The sequence below is a fragment of the Tachyglossus aculeatus genome, chromosome 18 (assembly GCF_015852505.1).
Source record: "Tachyglossus aculeatus isolate mTacAcu1 chromosome 18, mTacAcu1.pri, whole genome shotgun sequence".
Lineage (NCBI taxonomy): Eukaryota > Metazoa > Chordata > Mammalia > Monotremata > Tachyglossidae > Tachyglossus > Tachyglossus aculeatus.
The window spans coordinates 35958648-35975919 of record NC_052083.1 but is presented as its reverse complement, the minus strand read 5'-3'; the positions used below and the strand labels follow the sequence as shown (position 1 = coordinate 35975919).

General features: G+C 51.6%; 1 protein-coding gene across 11 annotated transcripts in view; it reads right to left on the bottom strand.

Annotated features, from left to right (window-relative positions):
* The window catches only part of PTPRF (protein tyrosine phosphatase receptor type F), a 311983-nt gene that overhangs the window by 49388 nt on the left and 245323 nt on the right, over nt 1–17272 (bottom strand). For 4 of the 11 annotated variants that reach the window (XM_038760656.1, XM_038760661.1, XM_038760657.1 and 1 more), the window contains 3 exons: nt 12163–12468; nt 8354–8547; nt 910–936 (listed from right to left, as the gene is read on the bottom strand). In XM_038760656.1, coding sequence (XP_038616584.1) covers nt 910–936; nt 8354–8547; nt 12163–12468 — 527 coding nt within the window. The remainder of the gene's footprint in view (nt 1–909; nt 937–8353; nt 8548–12162; nt 12469–17272) is intronic. The other 7 variants (XM_038760660.1, XM_038760662.1, XM_038760664.1 and 4 more) reach the window with 3 other exon arrangements.

The following is a 17272-nucleotide window of genomic DNA, read 5'->3' as shown; positions in this document are numbered from 1 at the left end:
CGACGACTCCGGGGTGTGAGCGTGAGTGGAAGCCTTGCTGACTGCCAGGACCCACCCCCGCCCCTTCCCACCCCTGGCTCTCCCAGAGAGAGCACAGACGTTCAGAGACAACTGCAGGCTCCATCCACACCCAGAGGCATGGCATCTTCCCATTCCCAAGCAAAGAGCAGTTCGCACGCAAGAGCACGCCACACCACGAGGCCAGAAAATGCTGCAGAGGAGGGCAAGGGCCCAGCGGGGAGGGGAGGAGGGAGAAAATGAATGAAGGAATCACTGGATAATGTAAACATCGGGCTGTCATCACCCAGCCTCTCCTGGCCACATTCCTCCACTTGAAACAGGAGCTCCAGGGAGGCTGGGGGTAGGGTGGGGAATCGAATAAAATCCTGGGTCTCCAAAAAGGTCATTTTCTAGCATGTTCTTCCCCATTTGGACTTCAAAATTACACGAGAAAAATTGGATTTCACCGTTCAAAAGTGGTTGTTTTCTTATTACAGTCTCTATTTCACCGAAAGGTCGTGACTGGGAGTGCAGGCTATATTTCACAAGCAGGATCAATGTGGTTTAAAGATTATAGATCCGATTTTACTCCACAGCTGTCTGGCCCAATGCTGCCAGCAACAGGGAATGGGACTCTTGAAGTCGATCACTAATGTCTGAACAGAATTGCCTCGCAACAGGCTGGAAACATAGATTATGGAAAATGCCAATCGCTACTGCATTTAGCAGAAATCTAAATGCCAATTTTCTCGGGATTTGCAGCTCACGGAGGGCTCTCAATGCCCAGCCATCTCTCCGGCTCCACAAAGGCAATGACAGGTATTTCCCGACAGCACCATGTCTACAAAACCCACAAACCAATTCATCAAACGCCTCTGATCCGGAAGATGACACACCCGTGGTACTTACATAGGTCTCAGACTCCTCGGGTCGCCACTGATGGGATGGGTTGGGGAGGAGGAGGAGGAGAAGGAGGAGGAGCAGGAGGAGAGAAAAATGGAGACAGAGAGATTTAAGGGATAATGTCTGTCGGGAGAGAAGCTCACAGTGACATCACAACGGGTTAGCAGGACTCGGTGCTGGTTATTACACACAAGAAGATTGTTTTAGCGCGGGCCATGTCCGACGCAGAAAAGAGGGCAGGGAGGCTCTGCCCCCAACCCTTTCATGCAGCGGGCACAAATACAAAGCAAGGGACCAGGATGGGCACACGATTCAGGTCCTCAGAGCACGACAGGCCTGAAACAGTGAGCAGCCTGAGGAGCTGGCAGAGGCTGACCTCTTTCCCACTGCGGCCTCTTGCTGGAAACCAAAGAGAGAGTGATACTTACTCCAGAAAGGGGAAAAAAATATTGTGAGTTACCAGAGTTCTCCCCTAAATGTCCTAGGAGCTGCCACCTCCCCCTTACCGGGCCGGGGATCATGTCCAACCTAATCATCTGGTGTCTGCCTCAGTGCTTAGTGTTTGGCACGTAGTAAGTACTTAATACCCCGATTCTTCTTCTTTTTCGTCATCTTATCCATGGACCAAAGGAAGGGACAACTAGGAGACCAACCCGTCACCTGTCCTCCCGGGCTGATATGTAGCTCTGCTTAGGAAGGACGCCTGCCGATCCTGACCCGGAGCCTTGCCTTCCTTTTGTCTGCGGCCACCTGGCATGGCTACTGAAGCCACATCTTCATTTGGACTTCAATCCACAGGCTGAGCTGTTGGCTGGGAACACCACAAGGAGCACCCTGCCTCGCTCCGGGGCTCCTCACAGCCCTCAACCACCTAAGACTCTGACTTGCCCTGGGCACTCTCCACGTCCGCGTGGCCCTTCCACTGGAGACCCCGGCAAAGCTGAACCTTTGGCCCACAGCTGTCCCCAGGGCGGGAGAGAGAATCTAGGCTTTCTATCCCTCCCTGCAGGTGATGTGGGACTAGACTGATGGAAAACAGCCGGATGAATGTGTACAGGGTAGACGACAATTTCACCTGGGGCCCATTCAACCACCTCTAGCACACCCTGGAGCTGGCTGCATCACGTTTCAGACTACGTCAAAGTCCTGAGCCTAACTTGGGTAGGGAGGGCAATGCAGTAGCAGCAGTGGGGGGAATCTGAGCACCAATTTTACTTCAGGTGGTTGGGGGCTCCAATCAGGGGATGGAGTGGATGAGAGGGGAAAGGAGGAGGAGAAGGTACAGGGGATGGGGAATCCAGGCAGAGCCCAGAAATCCCTAGCCATTGTGAAGAATTCCATTCCATTAAGAAATGACGGTGAAGAGGGAAGCTGACATAAGTTTGGGACCATGCCTGCTTAGTGAAAGCAGGAAGCCTGTTTTTAATCAATCAATCAATCATATTTATTGAGCACTTACTGTGTGCAGAGCACTGTACTAAGCGCTTGGGAAGTACAAGTTGGCAACATATGGAGACAGTCCTTACCCAACAGTGGGCTTTTTAATCCCTATTCCAGTTAGGTTTGGACAGAGGTGGGAAGGGAATAAGGTTGATCTTGAAAATAAAGAGCCTACCTGTGTGGGAGGGTGGGTGGAGCCACGCCCGAGGCAGCGGGATGAAAGCGATGACTGAGTTTTATACCCAAAAGATGCTAATGGGGCACTGAGTGTTCCAGCTGGAAAACAGGCTTGATTTTGCTGTTTGGCTCCAGAGAAACCCCTTATCTCACAGGAAGCCTGACACTCTCCTGGTTCCTACCCTGAGTGGATTACAGACAGCTCCCTGGATTACTCTGCCACCGCTGCAGTAAAGAAGCGTTTTGAGAGCCGGGCAATCAGCTGCCACAGCACTGCCTAACCTCCCAGTGTCTGGGAGGGCTCGCTGGCCACCTTTCCCCGGTCCCTGGGCTGGCAGAGCTCACCCCTGCTGCCTTACACCAACACTGTCTGTGTTCTGCTGACTCCGGCAGACGGAGTCGTGGAAGGAGCAGGTGGAGAAGGCGGCCCCTGCTGCTGTGTGGGCTGATGCTGGCACCACGGCCAACTCTCTGACGTGGGCAGACACACACACACACACACACACACACAGACACACACAGTGGGGGGAGTGAGAAAGCGAGAAAAACACACGGAAAGGAAATGGAGAGATACAGAGACGGTAGCCATACACATGCAAAGAGAGAAAGAAGAGGAAAGAACAAAGACACTCAGAGTGAAATGCAGAGAAAAAGAGAGAGAAACCAAGAGAATCACCATGGCTCAGTGGAAAGAGCACAGGCTGTGGAGTCAGGTCATGGGTTCAAATCCCGGCTCCGCCAACTGTCAGCTGTGTGACTTTGGGCAAGTCACTTAACTTCTCTGTGCCTCAGTTACCTCAGGAGGATTAAGACTGGGAGCCCCCTGTGGGACAACCTGATCACCTTGTAACCTCCCCAGCGCTTAGAACAGTGCTTTGCACATAATAATAATAATAATGGTGGTATTTGTTAAGCGCTTACTATGTGCAAAGCACTGTTCTAAGCGCTGGGGGGGGGATACAAGGTGATCCGATTGTCCCACGTGGGGCTCACAGGCTTCATGCCCATTTTACAGATGAGGGAACTGGGGCACAGAGAAGTTAAGTGACTCGCCCAAGGTCACACATAAGTGGCGGAGTGGGATTCGAACCCATGACCTCTGACTCCCAAGCCCGGGCTCTTTCCACGGAGCCACGCTGCTTCTCAAGTGCTTCACATAGTAGCACTTAATAAATGCCATTATTATTACTAAGAGGAAGATGGAAAGACAAAGAGGGGGAGGGAAAGAGGCAGGCTAACCATTAGAAGAAATGACTCCAACAAGGGGGTATTCTCTCCCAGGCAGGGTTGCCGGACAAAAAGTTAGAAACAGAGTCGACTACTGGATTCGGATCAGTTTGGTTGGGATATTCTTTGGGAGCACCATCTTGGGTTATCACTGGCCTGAGGGTTGTAGGGCTTCACCCTAGGGGCTTGGGTCATTGTTTTGTGGGCCCAGATAGGCTTAAGAAAATCCCAGTTTGAACGGGAACACCGGGCCCACCAAACCCTGGTTCAAATCTTCAGGGCCCCAGAACCAAGAGTTTCTCCAGGTCCTTGGCACCGGGGTTCCAGAGTCCCGGAGTCTTCTGCCCGCAGAAGGGGCCACTTACCCAAACCCAACACAGTGGGGTGGAAATGGACTGGCCACCAACCTCCAGGGTGGGAGAAGAGAGAAACAGCGTGGACCAGTCGAAAGAGCACGAGCCTGGGAGTCAGAAGATCTGGGTTCTAGTCCCAGCTCTGCCACTTGTCTGTTGTGTGACCTTGGGCAAGTCACTTCACTAGGCCTCAGTTCCCTCATCTGTAAAATGGGGATTAAGACTGTGAGCTCCATGTGGGACATGGACTAGATCCAACCTGGTTAGGTTGTATCTACACACAGTGCCTGGCACATAGTAAGTGCTTATATTATTTTTTAAAAAATGCTTGCTAATCTTTGCTATCAATTTCAGACCCCTTGTCACGTAACTTCCAAGCTGAGGGACCCAGACAGGCAGCAGTGCGACTCCCCCGCTGCTGCGTGGGATTGGTGTCTTTTAGAAATGCCAGACTCTCCAAGCACATATGCCCACTGTCACTGGCTGGGATTCCATGGTACCTCTCTCAAACAGCCCTGCTGGGTAGGCCCACCAGAACTGCCCACAAAATCTGCTGCAGTCTTGCCCATATTTCCCATTCTCTCCTCTCTCTTCCCCAAGTACCACCACCCTCTTTCCACTTGCTCCCCAGGTCCCTGAACACCTGCAGGGAACAGGAAGGAGAAGCACTGTTTTTTCAGTTTCTTTTAGGTCTGCTGCCAATTTTCTTTAGGCCCACTGGCTGGTTTAATGATTAATAACTATGGTATTTGTTAAGCACTTACAACAAGTGGGGCTTTGTTCTAAGTGCTGGGGTAGATACAAGATAATCGGTCCCACACAGTCCCTGTCCCACATAGGGCTCACAATTTTAATCCCCATTTTCCAGATGAGGGAATGAGGCACAGAGAATTAAAGTGACTTGCCCAAGGTCACACAGCAGGCAAGTGGCAGAGCCTGGATAAGAACCCGTGATCTTCTGATTCCCAGGCCCCTGCTCTATCCACTAAGCCAAGCTGGTTTCTTTTAGGTTCCCGGGAGTGTGATCTGCATATGTTGATACGTTAGGCTGGGGAGGCTCCATGAAAAATGAGGGATTTCTGACCCCTCTACCAGATTCTGAAGTCTCTTCTAGCTTTCCTTTCTCTGTCGTTTCAACCAAAGAAGACAAGATATCTTTTGAAGACCATTTGATTCTGGCAGGGCCAGGAGCTCATGGCTTTTTCCTAGTCTGACAACTGAACCAAATTCTTGGGCTGTCAGGAATTTCAAGGGGTCACCTCATCCACTTCCATCTCCAGCAAGCCCAATCAATCAGTGGTATTTATTAAGTGCTAACTACATGCAAAGCACTTACTAAGCATTTGGGAGGGTACAACACGGCAAAATTAGTGGACATGTTCCCAGTCCATAACAAGGGCATTAAAACTAGGAGCCCCGTTCGGCTGTGTCCAACCTGATTAGCTTGTATCTACCCCAGTGCTTAGTATAGTGCCGGCCACAGAGTAAGTGCTTAACAAATACCATAAAAAAAACCCCAAAACCTGTCATGGCCAGCTGCAAGAGGGAAGAGGTGAAACAGCATGGCCTAGTGGAAAAAGCACATATCTGGGAGTCAGAGGAACTGGGTTCTAATCCTGGTTCTGCCACCTGCCTTCTATGACCTCAGGCAAGTGACAACTTCTCTGACCTCAGTTTCCTTATCTATAAAATGGGGATTAAACCCTCTTCCCTCCAAACCCTATGTGGACAGGGACTGTATCCGACCTGATAATCCTGTATCTACCCCAGCACTTAGTACATTGCCTAGCAATGTCCTTCCAAAACCCTAGTTCACGGGAGACTCAATGACCGTGGTAAATGAATGTGAATGCTGATAATCTGAATTGGAGCACTGTGCGTTCACCTATTTAATCCAGGAAGTGAGTGCCAAGACAAGAGTCTGTATGGAAAAAACCACCATACCTCGTTCTCGCCTGTCCCGCCATCGACCCCTGGCCCACGTCATCCCCAGGGCCTGGAATGCCCTCCCTCTGCCCATCTGCCAAACTAGCTCTCTTCCTCCCTTCAAGGCCCTACTGAGAGCTCACCTCCTCCAGGAGGCCTTCCCACACTGAGCCCCTTCCTTCCTCTCCCCCTATCCACACCCCCCATCTTACCTCCTTCCCTTCCCCACAGCACCTGTATATATGCATTTATGTTTGTACATATTTATTACTCTATTTATTTATTTATTTTACTTGTACATATCTATTCTATTTATTTTATTTTGTTAGCATGTTTGGTTTTGTTCTCTGTCTCCCCCTTTTAGACTGTGAGCCCACTGTTGGGTAGGGACTGTCTCTGTATGTTGCCAACTTGTACTTCCCAAGCGCTTAGTACAGTGCTCTGCACACAGTAAGTGCTCAATAAATACGATTGATTGATTGATTGAATGACAGAATTCAGGACAATCAGCAACAGAGGGGTGACTGCAAGTCCCGGAATGCTGTGCCCTTTCCACATCATTCATTCATTCATTCACTCAATCGTATTTATTGAGCGCTTACTGTGTGCAGAGCACTGTACTAAGCACTTGGGAAGTACAAGTTGGCAACATATGCAGACGACCCCTACCCAACAGGGGGCTCACAGCCTAGAAGGGGGAGACAGAGAACAAAACAAAACATATTAACAAAATAAAATAATTAGAATAAATATGCATAAATAAAATAGAGTAATAAGTATGTACAAACATATATACATATATACAGGTGCTGTGGGGAGGGGGAAGGGGGGAGAGGAAGGAGGGGGCTCAGTCTGGGAAGGCCTCCTGGAGGAGGTGAGCTCTCAACATCACTGAGAACACCCCAAGACCCTTTGTCCTGGCTGGTGAATGGGGCGCTGTCACTTTGAAGAGATTGGGAAGTTTTGGATGTGGGGGGAATCAGCCAGAGTCCGGCCAGAGCGGGACTGTGTCTGGTTTGATACTAGCCTGCCTGTCCCCGCAAGCTCAGGTCTCCTGGGACCTGTGGGTTTTTAAGGGGCTTCAGGAAGCCCACTCCCGCAGCCTGTAGCCAAACTGAGCCCATGGGCACTCCAAACCTCAAAAGGGAACTAAGTATCAATCCTGAGATCTGTTTGCATAGTGCTTAAAAATAAAGACAGAAATTTTCCCTCCCACATAGTTAGTGAGTGGGTTCTCTCCTCCAGCACAGGAACGAGGAAAGAAAGACTCTTCATTGTGCACTTTGTTTCCTATCGAGAAACGTATAAATGATTCATCGCAGCATTCAGGAGATGGATCAATTAATCGCTGCAGCTTTCCAGTATTTATAGCAGGCATCGTTTCTGCTGGTCAGCTCTGGATCGATCGTGTGTCACTCCCAACAGCGACTGCTCTTGTCATCCTCTTGTACGGCCAGCTCTGGAGACAGAGCTCTGGGCTGGGCTGGGCCCAATCCAGCCAGCCTTTTGCCACCTTTGCCCCCGCAGAAGAGAGTTTTATCTTATTGAGGGATGGGTCAGAGATCTGCTGAGTGACAGGGTGCCCAAGTGTTTGTGCGTGTATGCGTGCGTGCGTGCGAGAGAGAAAGAGAGAGAAAGAGAGAGAGAGAGAAAGAGAGAGAGAGCGACAATATATGAAAATGTGTGTGAACTACAGGTGCTGAGACAAGAGCTTATGGAGAGCAAGGGAGAGAGGGAGCGAGTTCTGCTAAATCCTAATCCCGCCTCTGCCCATCTCTGGTCTCTGAGAGTTCACTGCCTGCTTGGTCACACATTCCGGCAACCCACTGTCTTCACACTCCTCTCGAGCAAAGAGTGAACTGTCTCCACCAAACTGCTATATTTATTTGTTATGTGCCACATACTGTACTAAGCACTAGTGTAGATGCAAGAAAATCAGGTTGGACACAGTCCCTGTCCCACATGGGGCTCACAGTCTTAATCCCCATTTTACAGATGAGGGAACTGAGGCCCAGAGAAGTGAAGTGCCTTGCCCAGGGTCACACAGCAGACAAGTGGAGTAACCAGGATTAGAACCCAGGTCCTTCTGATTCCCAGGCCTGGGGTCTCTCCACTAGGCCACACTGCTTCTCCCAAAGTACCACGCTTCCTCTGAGAGGGCTCCTCAGCTGAGGAGGGAAGCCTAGGCCTCTCATCGGGGCCTCTATGGAAGGAGGGGTCAGGGCCCGGCTGCCTCTAGACACTCCTAGACCTCCCGAGAGCCAGGGACCAGCCGGCCCCTCTTTCAAGTTCCTTTACTCCCCGCCTGCTTCAGTCCGCAGCCATACCTGGGCTTCGGCTAACATGACGTCCTTGATGACAGGTTGGCCGCGTGGCTCGTTGTTCTCCAGCCTCACATACGTGACCTGGTAGCCCCGGATCTGGCCGTGCTGCTTGTTGGGGAGCGGCACCTTCCAGGAGACCCGGATGGATGTTGAATTCACTGATTCCACCTCTACCTTCCGTGGGGGGGCACTGGGCACTGGGACACAGACGGGACAGATAGCCGCATCACGGGGATGAACCAGCGCTGGCCGGGCCCTTTCCCTTCCCCTCCCATCCCCACTTCTGGCCAGCCCAAGCTGGAGTGTTGGGATATTTAGAAGAAAGTTTTCCTTCTCCCATCTCCACTGCCATGGGGCCCCATCCCTCCTTGTGGCCAGCTTGGCGGAGGGTGGCTCTGACGGGATCCCGAACGACCAGGAGGGCTGACAGAGGCAGGCCGTGAGGTCCCTGTCCCCCAGACAGCATACCATTTCACCAAGGCCTGTCCAAACCTTTTTATACTCGCCCACCCCCTTCTCTAGCCAACAATGTCAAGACTAATCTCTGTGCTGCCATTAAGAGGCCTCCTACAGCCCCGGGCTTCTTTCCCACACCTACAACGTAGCACATCAGCAGAAGAGCAGAAGAGCGGACACCAAAATCACCAGTCAGAGAAAGCTGCAGAAAAGAAAGGGCTTAGTGGACGAAATCTCCCTTCCCTCCTCCCCTGCCCTCAGGGAAACCTTGGACATGTTTCCTTGGACATGTCAGAGTGACAAGAGGAAGAGGAAAGGAGGCCACGCCCTCCACCTCCCCAACCCCTACCGCCCCATGAAGAGGACAGAACCACCTGTAGGCTGAGCTATTTCCGAGCCAACCGTCCATGCCTCCACTCAGGGAAAGAGAGCAGCAGGGGTGTGCCTGCTGCGGGGACAGAGTACGCATTTCACGCACGGCTAACCGAACACCTTTGGATAATAAAATGAAAAATTACCCTGCTTTCAAAATATCAATTTTCTTGCAAGGTGAGACATTTAAAAACGTATTTATACCCTATTTACCATTTGTAAAAATTACACCCTTATTACCTTTTTCCTCCTTCTGCATCGACTGTGACAAAAATGTCAATTCGAAAAAAATGAGTCTCGTGGTGACTCTCCTAAGTTCCTGCCGATGGAGTCCGTGGAAAAGCAAAGCTATGGAGATTGTCTTCCCGTCGGCCTATGGTCTCACCCCAGGACGGTCCAGGGGCTCAACCTGTCCGGGGAGGGGGGTGAGGTCCCCTGCCCACAACCATCTGCCCGGGCACCCGGGGGGGCCCAGCTGGCCTTCCTCGGGGACCAGCCTGGGGTCTCTGGAAACCTCAGAAGCCCCAATTCCCAGCAGAGCCAGAAGTAATCACAATTAAGTAATTAGCAGTGGAGAGCTGACTCGCAGCCATAATGAAGATTGTGACTGCAGCCAGCTCATTGAGAAGGCACAGCTCCCCAGCACCCAGCAGGCAGCTGTACTGAGTTCAGCCTTCAGGCAATTCATTATTTTTTCCCAGATGTCTTTTTAAAATTTAGGTAATTAAATGAAGGAAAGAAGGAGCCTCTCAGATCTCCCAGGCCTGATCTGGTCTCAGCAGGGAAAGGCTTGGGCTGCCCAGTGGTTAGCCACCAAGCCTTGGGTGTCTGCTCCTGAGAGGACTGTGGTGGGCCCTCAAACTGGGAAGCAAAGGAGCTTCCCCAGACGGGCCAATGGTAAAAGACGATCCCTCCCCACAACGCTCTTTTCCCCACTAATTCTGAGCAAAGCTCGAGCGAGAAGAGAGAGGAGACCCAGGCAGGAAGGAGCTAATCCCAAAGGGCCCTTTTGTGGGAGAGATGCTTTCTAGCCCTCTCCCTGGTGGCTTGGAAACAAATTCTGAGGAAGCCTGTAGGCGCATGTGTCTGTGAGTGTGAGTTTGAGCACTTGGAGTACAGGCATATCTGAGCATTAGCATAAGCGAGCTAAATGTGTTTTTTTCTTTATCATATTTTAAAAATACTTACTATGTGCCAGGCACTGTACTAAGCATTGTGGCAGATACAAGCTAACAGGGTTGGACACAGTCCATGACTCTTGTGGGGCCCATAATATTAATCCCCATTTTACAGATGAGATAACGGAGGCCCTGAGAAGTTAAGTCACTTGCCCAAGGTCACACAGCAGACAAGTGCCAGAGCCGGGATTAGAACCCAGGTCCTTCTGCTCCCAGTCCTTTACTCTGTCCCCTAGGATATGCTGCTTTTCCTATTTGAGAGTAGTTGAAAATATCTGTGGGGGGGGTGTGTGTGTGTGTGTGTGTGTGTGTGTGTGTGTGTGCGCACACGCGCGTGTGTGTGTGCGCGCGCGCATGAACATGCCCCAGCATCTCAGAAAGCACGTCAGCTTTCAGCAAGAGTGTCAGGCTCAAAAACAGAAAGCTGAATTTGTTTGTTTCTGTTCGTCAAGCTTGGCGTTTCTCGATGATTCTCACGGACATCTCTGGAGCGTCGCCCTGCTGCTAGGCTCGCAAATCACTCCCGACAGCTGAGTCCAGGTGTTCAACCATGTTGCCCTGTCATTCCCGAGCGGCGCCCGTGAGAACATCTCTAAGGTATCAGCACCCCTCCGGGTACAGCTGGGCTGAAGGAGATCTGGTGACAATCACCCCAGGAAGCAGGGCACACAACCCCTGGAGAGAACCCAGGGCCAGAGTCAAGGATATTTCTGGACCCGGGTGCCAAGGGCTCGTCCACAAGGGATATGAAAAGCTGCTTTCTCTAGCTGTCTCTCTCCCGCCTGTCCTTTCTTTGAGTAATACATGGGGGGCTGAGATCTGCTGGGGACCAGGAAGGCTAAACTGACGCACGCACATCGCCACCCCCTTCCACTTGCGTGCCCCGCCTCAGTCACATCAAGAGCGGGGAGGCCTGCGGAGTGAATCTACCTGGGCAGGGGGCTGGGGAGGGACATAGCTGGCCTGGGGAAGGGAGGGGGGGAAACCTCGGGGGGAGTAGCAATCTCTTGGGTGCTCTCCCCAGAGCCGTGCGTCTCCTCAGATCCCGTGTTTCGGGGTAACGGGCTACGTGGAGCCCCAAGATGGGGAAGCCCACACTTGACCACTTGCACAAAAGCAGCTTTTGTTCCTCCCGGGGCCAAAGCACCCTAATAGTAACTAGTCATCCGGGGAAGGCAGAGAAAAAATGAACTGGCCCAGTAACCCAGAGGCCTTGGGATCTGGTATGAATTCCCAAGAGCTCAGGAGAGCGCCAAGCTGGCAGAGAGGGGGCCCGACTGAACTTCAAATGGTAATTCTGCAAGACTCCAACTTCTGGCCACCAACAATGATATTCCTCTTGACTCCTGTTCCTTGACTGGCAAAGACCAATCTATTCAAAGGTGGTGGAAGTGGGGTAGAAATCTAGAGATGGCTGTACCAGAACCCCTCTGTCCCACAGGTCTGCACAGAGAAGGGGCACCAGAAGCACCCAGGCAGAGGTCCCCCATCCCGTGGGGGTAGAGGCAGGAGCCAGAAGAGCTTCAAGGGGAAAAGCAAGTGGGAGAAAGAGAGAGAGAGAGAAAGAGAGACAGGAGAGAAAACGAGCACGCTCCTTTCTGGAGAAGCAGCAGCCCCTTCACCTTCTCAGCGGCTGCAAACACCACAGTCCACCCAAAGTCCAGCGGCCTCCAAGCAGCCTCTCCCACGGCCGGGGACCAATTGAGAGACAGACCCACAGACCCAGGAAGCCCCAGAGGGAAGCCAAAAGCCGGAGTCCTGTGCCCCCATAGCAGGGGGCTCTCAGGGGGCGCCGAGAGCACCTACCGTCCTCGTCAGTGCGCACCCGCACCGGGGGGCTCTCCGGGCCGGGCCCCACGTCCGTGTGGGCCCGTACCCACACCTTGTACTCTGTCCATTTCTCCAGGTCCTTGATCTCCCAGCTGGAACTCTCCCGTCCGATCCCGTCCACCACGTGCCGGGCGACGTCCTCTCCCTCCGTTGCCTGGTAGGCAACGGAATACTGGGTGATGACCCCGTTGCGGCTCGGAGCGGGCGGAGGCACCCAACTTACCCGGATCGTGGTGGAGCTGGTGCTTACACACTCGACTTCTTGGGGTGGGGCGGAGGGGGCTGGGGACAAATAAATGGAGGAAGTGGGGAGATGAAGGGCGATGAGTGGCGGGCGAGCGGAAGAAGAAAACCAAAATGTAACGGGGAGCCTCTTACCCAGCCAGGCGGGCATCCTCAGCCCCACCCCCTCCCAGAGGACATGGACGGTGGCATTTCACGAGTCTCTACAGTGAACAGGAGCACCCGCTCTGCCTCACTGCAGCAGCCTTGGAAAGATGGGCGGCCGGGAAGTCCGGCTCTTCCTGACCCGCTGCCGTTTGTGGCAGCCATCGAGATCCCTTTGTCCTGTTGGGGAGCGGTTCCACTGGCTTCCTAAGTTGCCCCTCTTTTGGAGGGAGGCTCAGCAAGCTCACGGCAAACGCTCCCCTGCACGAGGAAGCCCGTCGAGCCAACGGCTGAGTAAGAGGAGCCGTACCAACTAGGGGCAGAGAACACAGTTGGCAACTGAACCGGATAAAGAAGCAAAACAAAATTTGGCGACTTGAGCAGGTTTGATGAAATATGCATCATGGGTAGGAATGGATCTCACAAGCACACTTCCTCAGACCCTGGGCAACAGGCATGTGCATGCAAACAAACACACATACTCACACACAATGCTATGGCTACTATTACTACTCCACACATATACCCCACGACACACATCATCATAAGTCACATCCCATTGGGGAGTTGAGGTCCTCTTCCGCCCTAACCGAGAAAAACTGTTACTGTTGCTGCTACCACTAGCCCCAACTCACTCCCTAGGCCAGGTCCTCATGGGCTCAGATCCTGCCAGGAAGGGGCTGGGACTTTCTGTTTGCGGAAATGTTGAGACCCAGGTCGGCCAAGTCTCTCATTTTCCAAACAGAGGCAGAAATGGTGTTTCGGTGTTGTTATAAAAACTAGGAGCCAAGGAGAGTCTCGAGGGGGCTGCCCTTCAGTTGAGGAGATCCCAGTCTCATTCCCAATGCCATGGATCTCCAGGCCCTGGAAATTAGGCGTGAGGTCTCAGCTCTTCCAGAAGGAGACTGTGGCTTTCTGCTTGCCTCATGATGCAGGAGGAGCACAGAGGGCTTCAAACAAAGCAGAGAGAGACCAGTTTGGGAGGCCCAGAGAGACAATAAAAACTTCTGGGTTGGGAAAGAGAGGTTAAAACCAGAGGTGAGGCCACGAGGCTCGGGCTGAGGCTCAGAAAGCCAGGAGAGAGAGATGAGGGATGGGGAAGGCAGAGAAGGCCTCCAGAGGGGAGGGAGAGATATTAGTTAGTGTTCAGGATGAGAGGCAGGAGAAGGAAAGGGAATACCTTAGGGGTGTGATGGTTTCAGGGATCCTGCAGAGGAAGAGGTCTGGGGTAGCACTCAATGAACTGGAGGAGAACGGTAGGAAGAAGAGAAGGGGAATGTGAGGAGAAAGTACAGGTTGGTGAGAAACAAAGGTTACAACTGGGATCTCATAACTGTCCATTACTGGGTGGAAGAAAGGGGAGGTGCACACATTTTAAACCAGCAGACTGTTAGGAATATCCCTTTTGCTGGTACTTTGCCTCCCTGGGTTCTCTAGAGCTTGTTAACACCAAGTCTCTTTGACCCTACTGGAAAAAGAACATAAAACAAGAAGCTCTTCATTGCTGGTCAGACCAATGACCCTAGCCTGTTCACTGCTGGTCAGACCAATGACCCTAGCCTAGGGTGCTAGCCACAAGACGCCCAGAGGAACTTGGCAACCCCCTCGACCTCCATCCTAACATTTAGGTTGGTATCATCCAACTCCCCTAACTTTCAATTGATTAATTAGAGAAGCAGCTTAGCCTAGTGGAAAAAGCACTAGCCTGGGAGTCAAAGGACCTGGGTTCTAATCCCAGCTCCGTCATCTGTCTGCTGTGTAACCTTGGGAAAATCACTTAACTTCTCTGTGCCTCAGTTGCCTCATCTGTAAAATGGGGCTTAAGACTATGAGCCTGCATGAAACATAGATTGTATCCAACCTGATTTTCTTGTATCTACCCCAACGCTTAGTACAGTACCTGGCATATGATGAGTACCTAACAAATAGTGCCTGGCACATAGTGTTTAACAATGCCATCAAACAAAAACCCCCCAAAATCCAAATATCACACAAAAAAAGAGTGCTCACAGTCAAGAAGAGGAGCTAACTTTCCCCGCTAGTGACCCATTTGGGACCCCTCATTCATATATTTAACCAAACTCCCTTTGAACCTGCTGCCATTTTCAGCCTGTGATGTGGTAACAACACCAGAGGCCTTCCACCACTGTGGGCAGAAATGTTTCCTGTTACATACTTTGAAGCAACCACCTTTAAAGTTCAGGGAGAGTTCCTTTGCCTATGGCTCTGGAATGTGAAGAACAATTTTGAGTTTGCCCTTCCACCCACTTCATGATTTTGTCGACTTCAATCATATCTCCTCTCAGCCTTCATCTTTCCCGACTGAAGGACCCTAATCCTTTCAGTCTCTCCTCACAAGGAAACATCTTCGCTGATCAATCTTAAAATGCGAGTCAGACAACCATGGCAACACCACAACTAGGAACAAGGGCTGGGACTCACTGTTTCCTCTAGACTCAGAACCAGCCATATTCTCTCTCATTCATCCCTCCCTTCATATCCCTGCAGAGACTCTGATTGGGATCACAAGTCCGGCTGCTCAGTTCTCATACAGGCCAGCAGTCGTTGACCAGATAGGTACCCCTTACCCCCTGCACTAATAGAATCCTTGTAGAAGGCTGGGGAAGACCTGGTATAGATATAAGATCTGTGTTGGAGTGGGAAAGGAGTAGTCTTGAGTTTGCGGAGGGGGTGGGGAGGGATGCGCTATCCATTTTCCAACCTTTTCCTTCTCTAGTCTGTAAGCTCCTTGTGCGCAGCGATCACGTCTACTTACCCTATTGTACTGTCCTCTCCAGAGCACTTACTACAGTGCTCTACCCTATAAGCACTCAATAAACAACCCTGACTGAATCGGTTGATAGCTTCATAGGCAGCTAAGCAGCAATGGGCTACACCCAAGCTCAACCCCATCCACATTTGAAAAGCCGCCCTCTGTTTCCTTCTCTTAACCATCAAGTTTCTAGGCCTTGCGCCCGACTCTGTTCCAGGGTCAATTTCTCATGTTCCAGAACAATTTCTGGACAAACGATCAGAAAGAAGACACCCCTCCATGCCCCCCCCGAGATATAAACCCCACCCCAAGGTGGAGGGGCTGCTTCATGACAATGCACCCCTCCAACTGGGCATCATTACTGAAGAAGTTTGGCTGGGGGCCATGTGCCACTCCAGCTCTTCAGCTCTGCAGCAGGAGCAAGAAGGGCCAGGGTTCAGGCTGTCAGAAAAGAGCGTGAAGGGTGTCTTTCCCCCATCAGTTACCAAATAAAAAGCCCACAGAAGCCCAGCAACAAATAAGAATTTAAAATAACATCTCAACTAATAATATTCTGGGAGCGTCCTCCTCTGTTCAAATATTTATAAGGGTCTGATCTCTGCTGTTCATCTTATTTTATGAACAATCTACTGGGTTGGGACTGAGATTCCATTAGACATATATAGCTCGGTTTTAACTGGGCTGGGGGATGTTTGGTATTGAAAGAGAGAATACAAAAACACACATTTATACACACCGCCCCGCCCCTGATACTGATATGAGGACTACTATTCTCTTAATTACATCCTTCTTCCAATGACCAGACAACTGCTAGCGGCTCACACTGGCTTTCTGGCTCTGTTCAGAGACAGAGCATGTGTCTAACGTTCCCCTCACTCTCCCTAGTCATTAAATCAGGGGAAATGAGACCGAGATGAAAAGGAAAACTTTCATTTCTTTTTTCCATTTTTCTTTTAATGTTCTTTGCATAAAACTGACAGCAAGCTCGTTTATCCCTCACCCTTTGATAGCCCTAATCTGCTTATGTGGAGGCCTGTGGGCTGCCAATCAGGGCCATCCCAAGCCCTGCTCTTCAGTCAGGTTGGGCAAGATGAAAGCGATATTGCCCAGGTTGCCTCATTAATCCACAACTTTAGTAATTCAGGGGCTTTTGGCTCTTACTTGTTGTCAGTCTCAGTCTTTTACAGAGCCACACAGCCCGCTTCTTCTCCTCTTCCTCTTCCACACAGTACCTTTCAGACCATCTTTCGCAGATGGATTCTCACAGATGCACAAACACCGGAATGGAACATAGGAATGCATGCATTCATTTTCATATTCTCTCTTTCTCTCTCTCTCTCTCTCATTCATGCACACTCACTCCATCCTCAGTGCACTGAGGGTGGCAGGCCCATTCAGAAGCTTCTCATCTGAGTCGATGATGTTAGCTAATGACATCCCTGCCCAGAAGGGTGATGGGATCCAGCAGAGAGCTTCCGTGATAGGAGAAGGATCAGCAGGCAGGCCGAGAGGCCCATGAAGACACAGCCGGTGCTGATCCTACGCCTCGTGGGCACACGGAGGGGCACTCGCAGACTCACAGAAAGGTGCCCGCCTGGCCACGTGACTCTACCCCTTCCTCCCTCCACCCCGTGAGGAGTTTCTGTGAGTCTACCTGTGAGGGCAGGCGGGAGGCGGAATGAGGCATGAGGGAAGGAATTGGGGAGGACGGGGAAAGCCTGGCATGGCACCGATACGTCACTTACCAGTTGGCTTTATTCCTCCTACACGGCAAGGAGCCCTGGTGCCGCTTTCCGGCAGGGAGCTTACTGATCATAATGCCAGGAGGCAGTGGTGCTCAGCCCAGTCCCTGGGTGTGCCTTGGGCTGCTCCTTCCCCAGGACTGATGGCTTCGCCACTTCCCCCGAGCTGGGGGGGTCAGCAGAG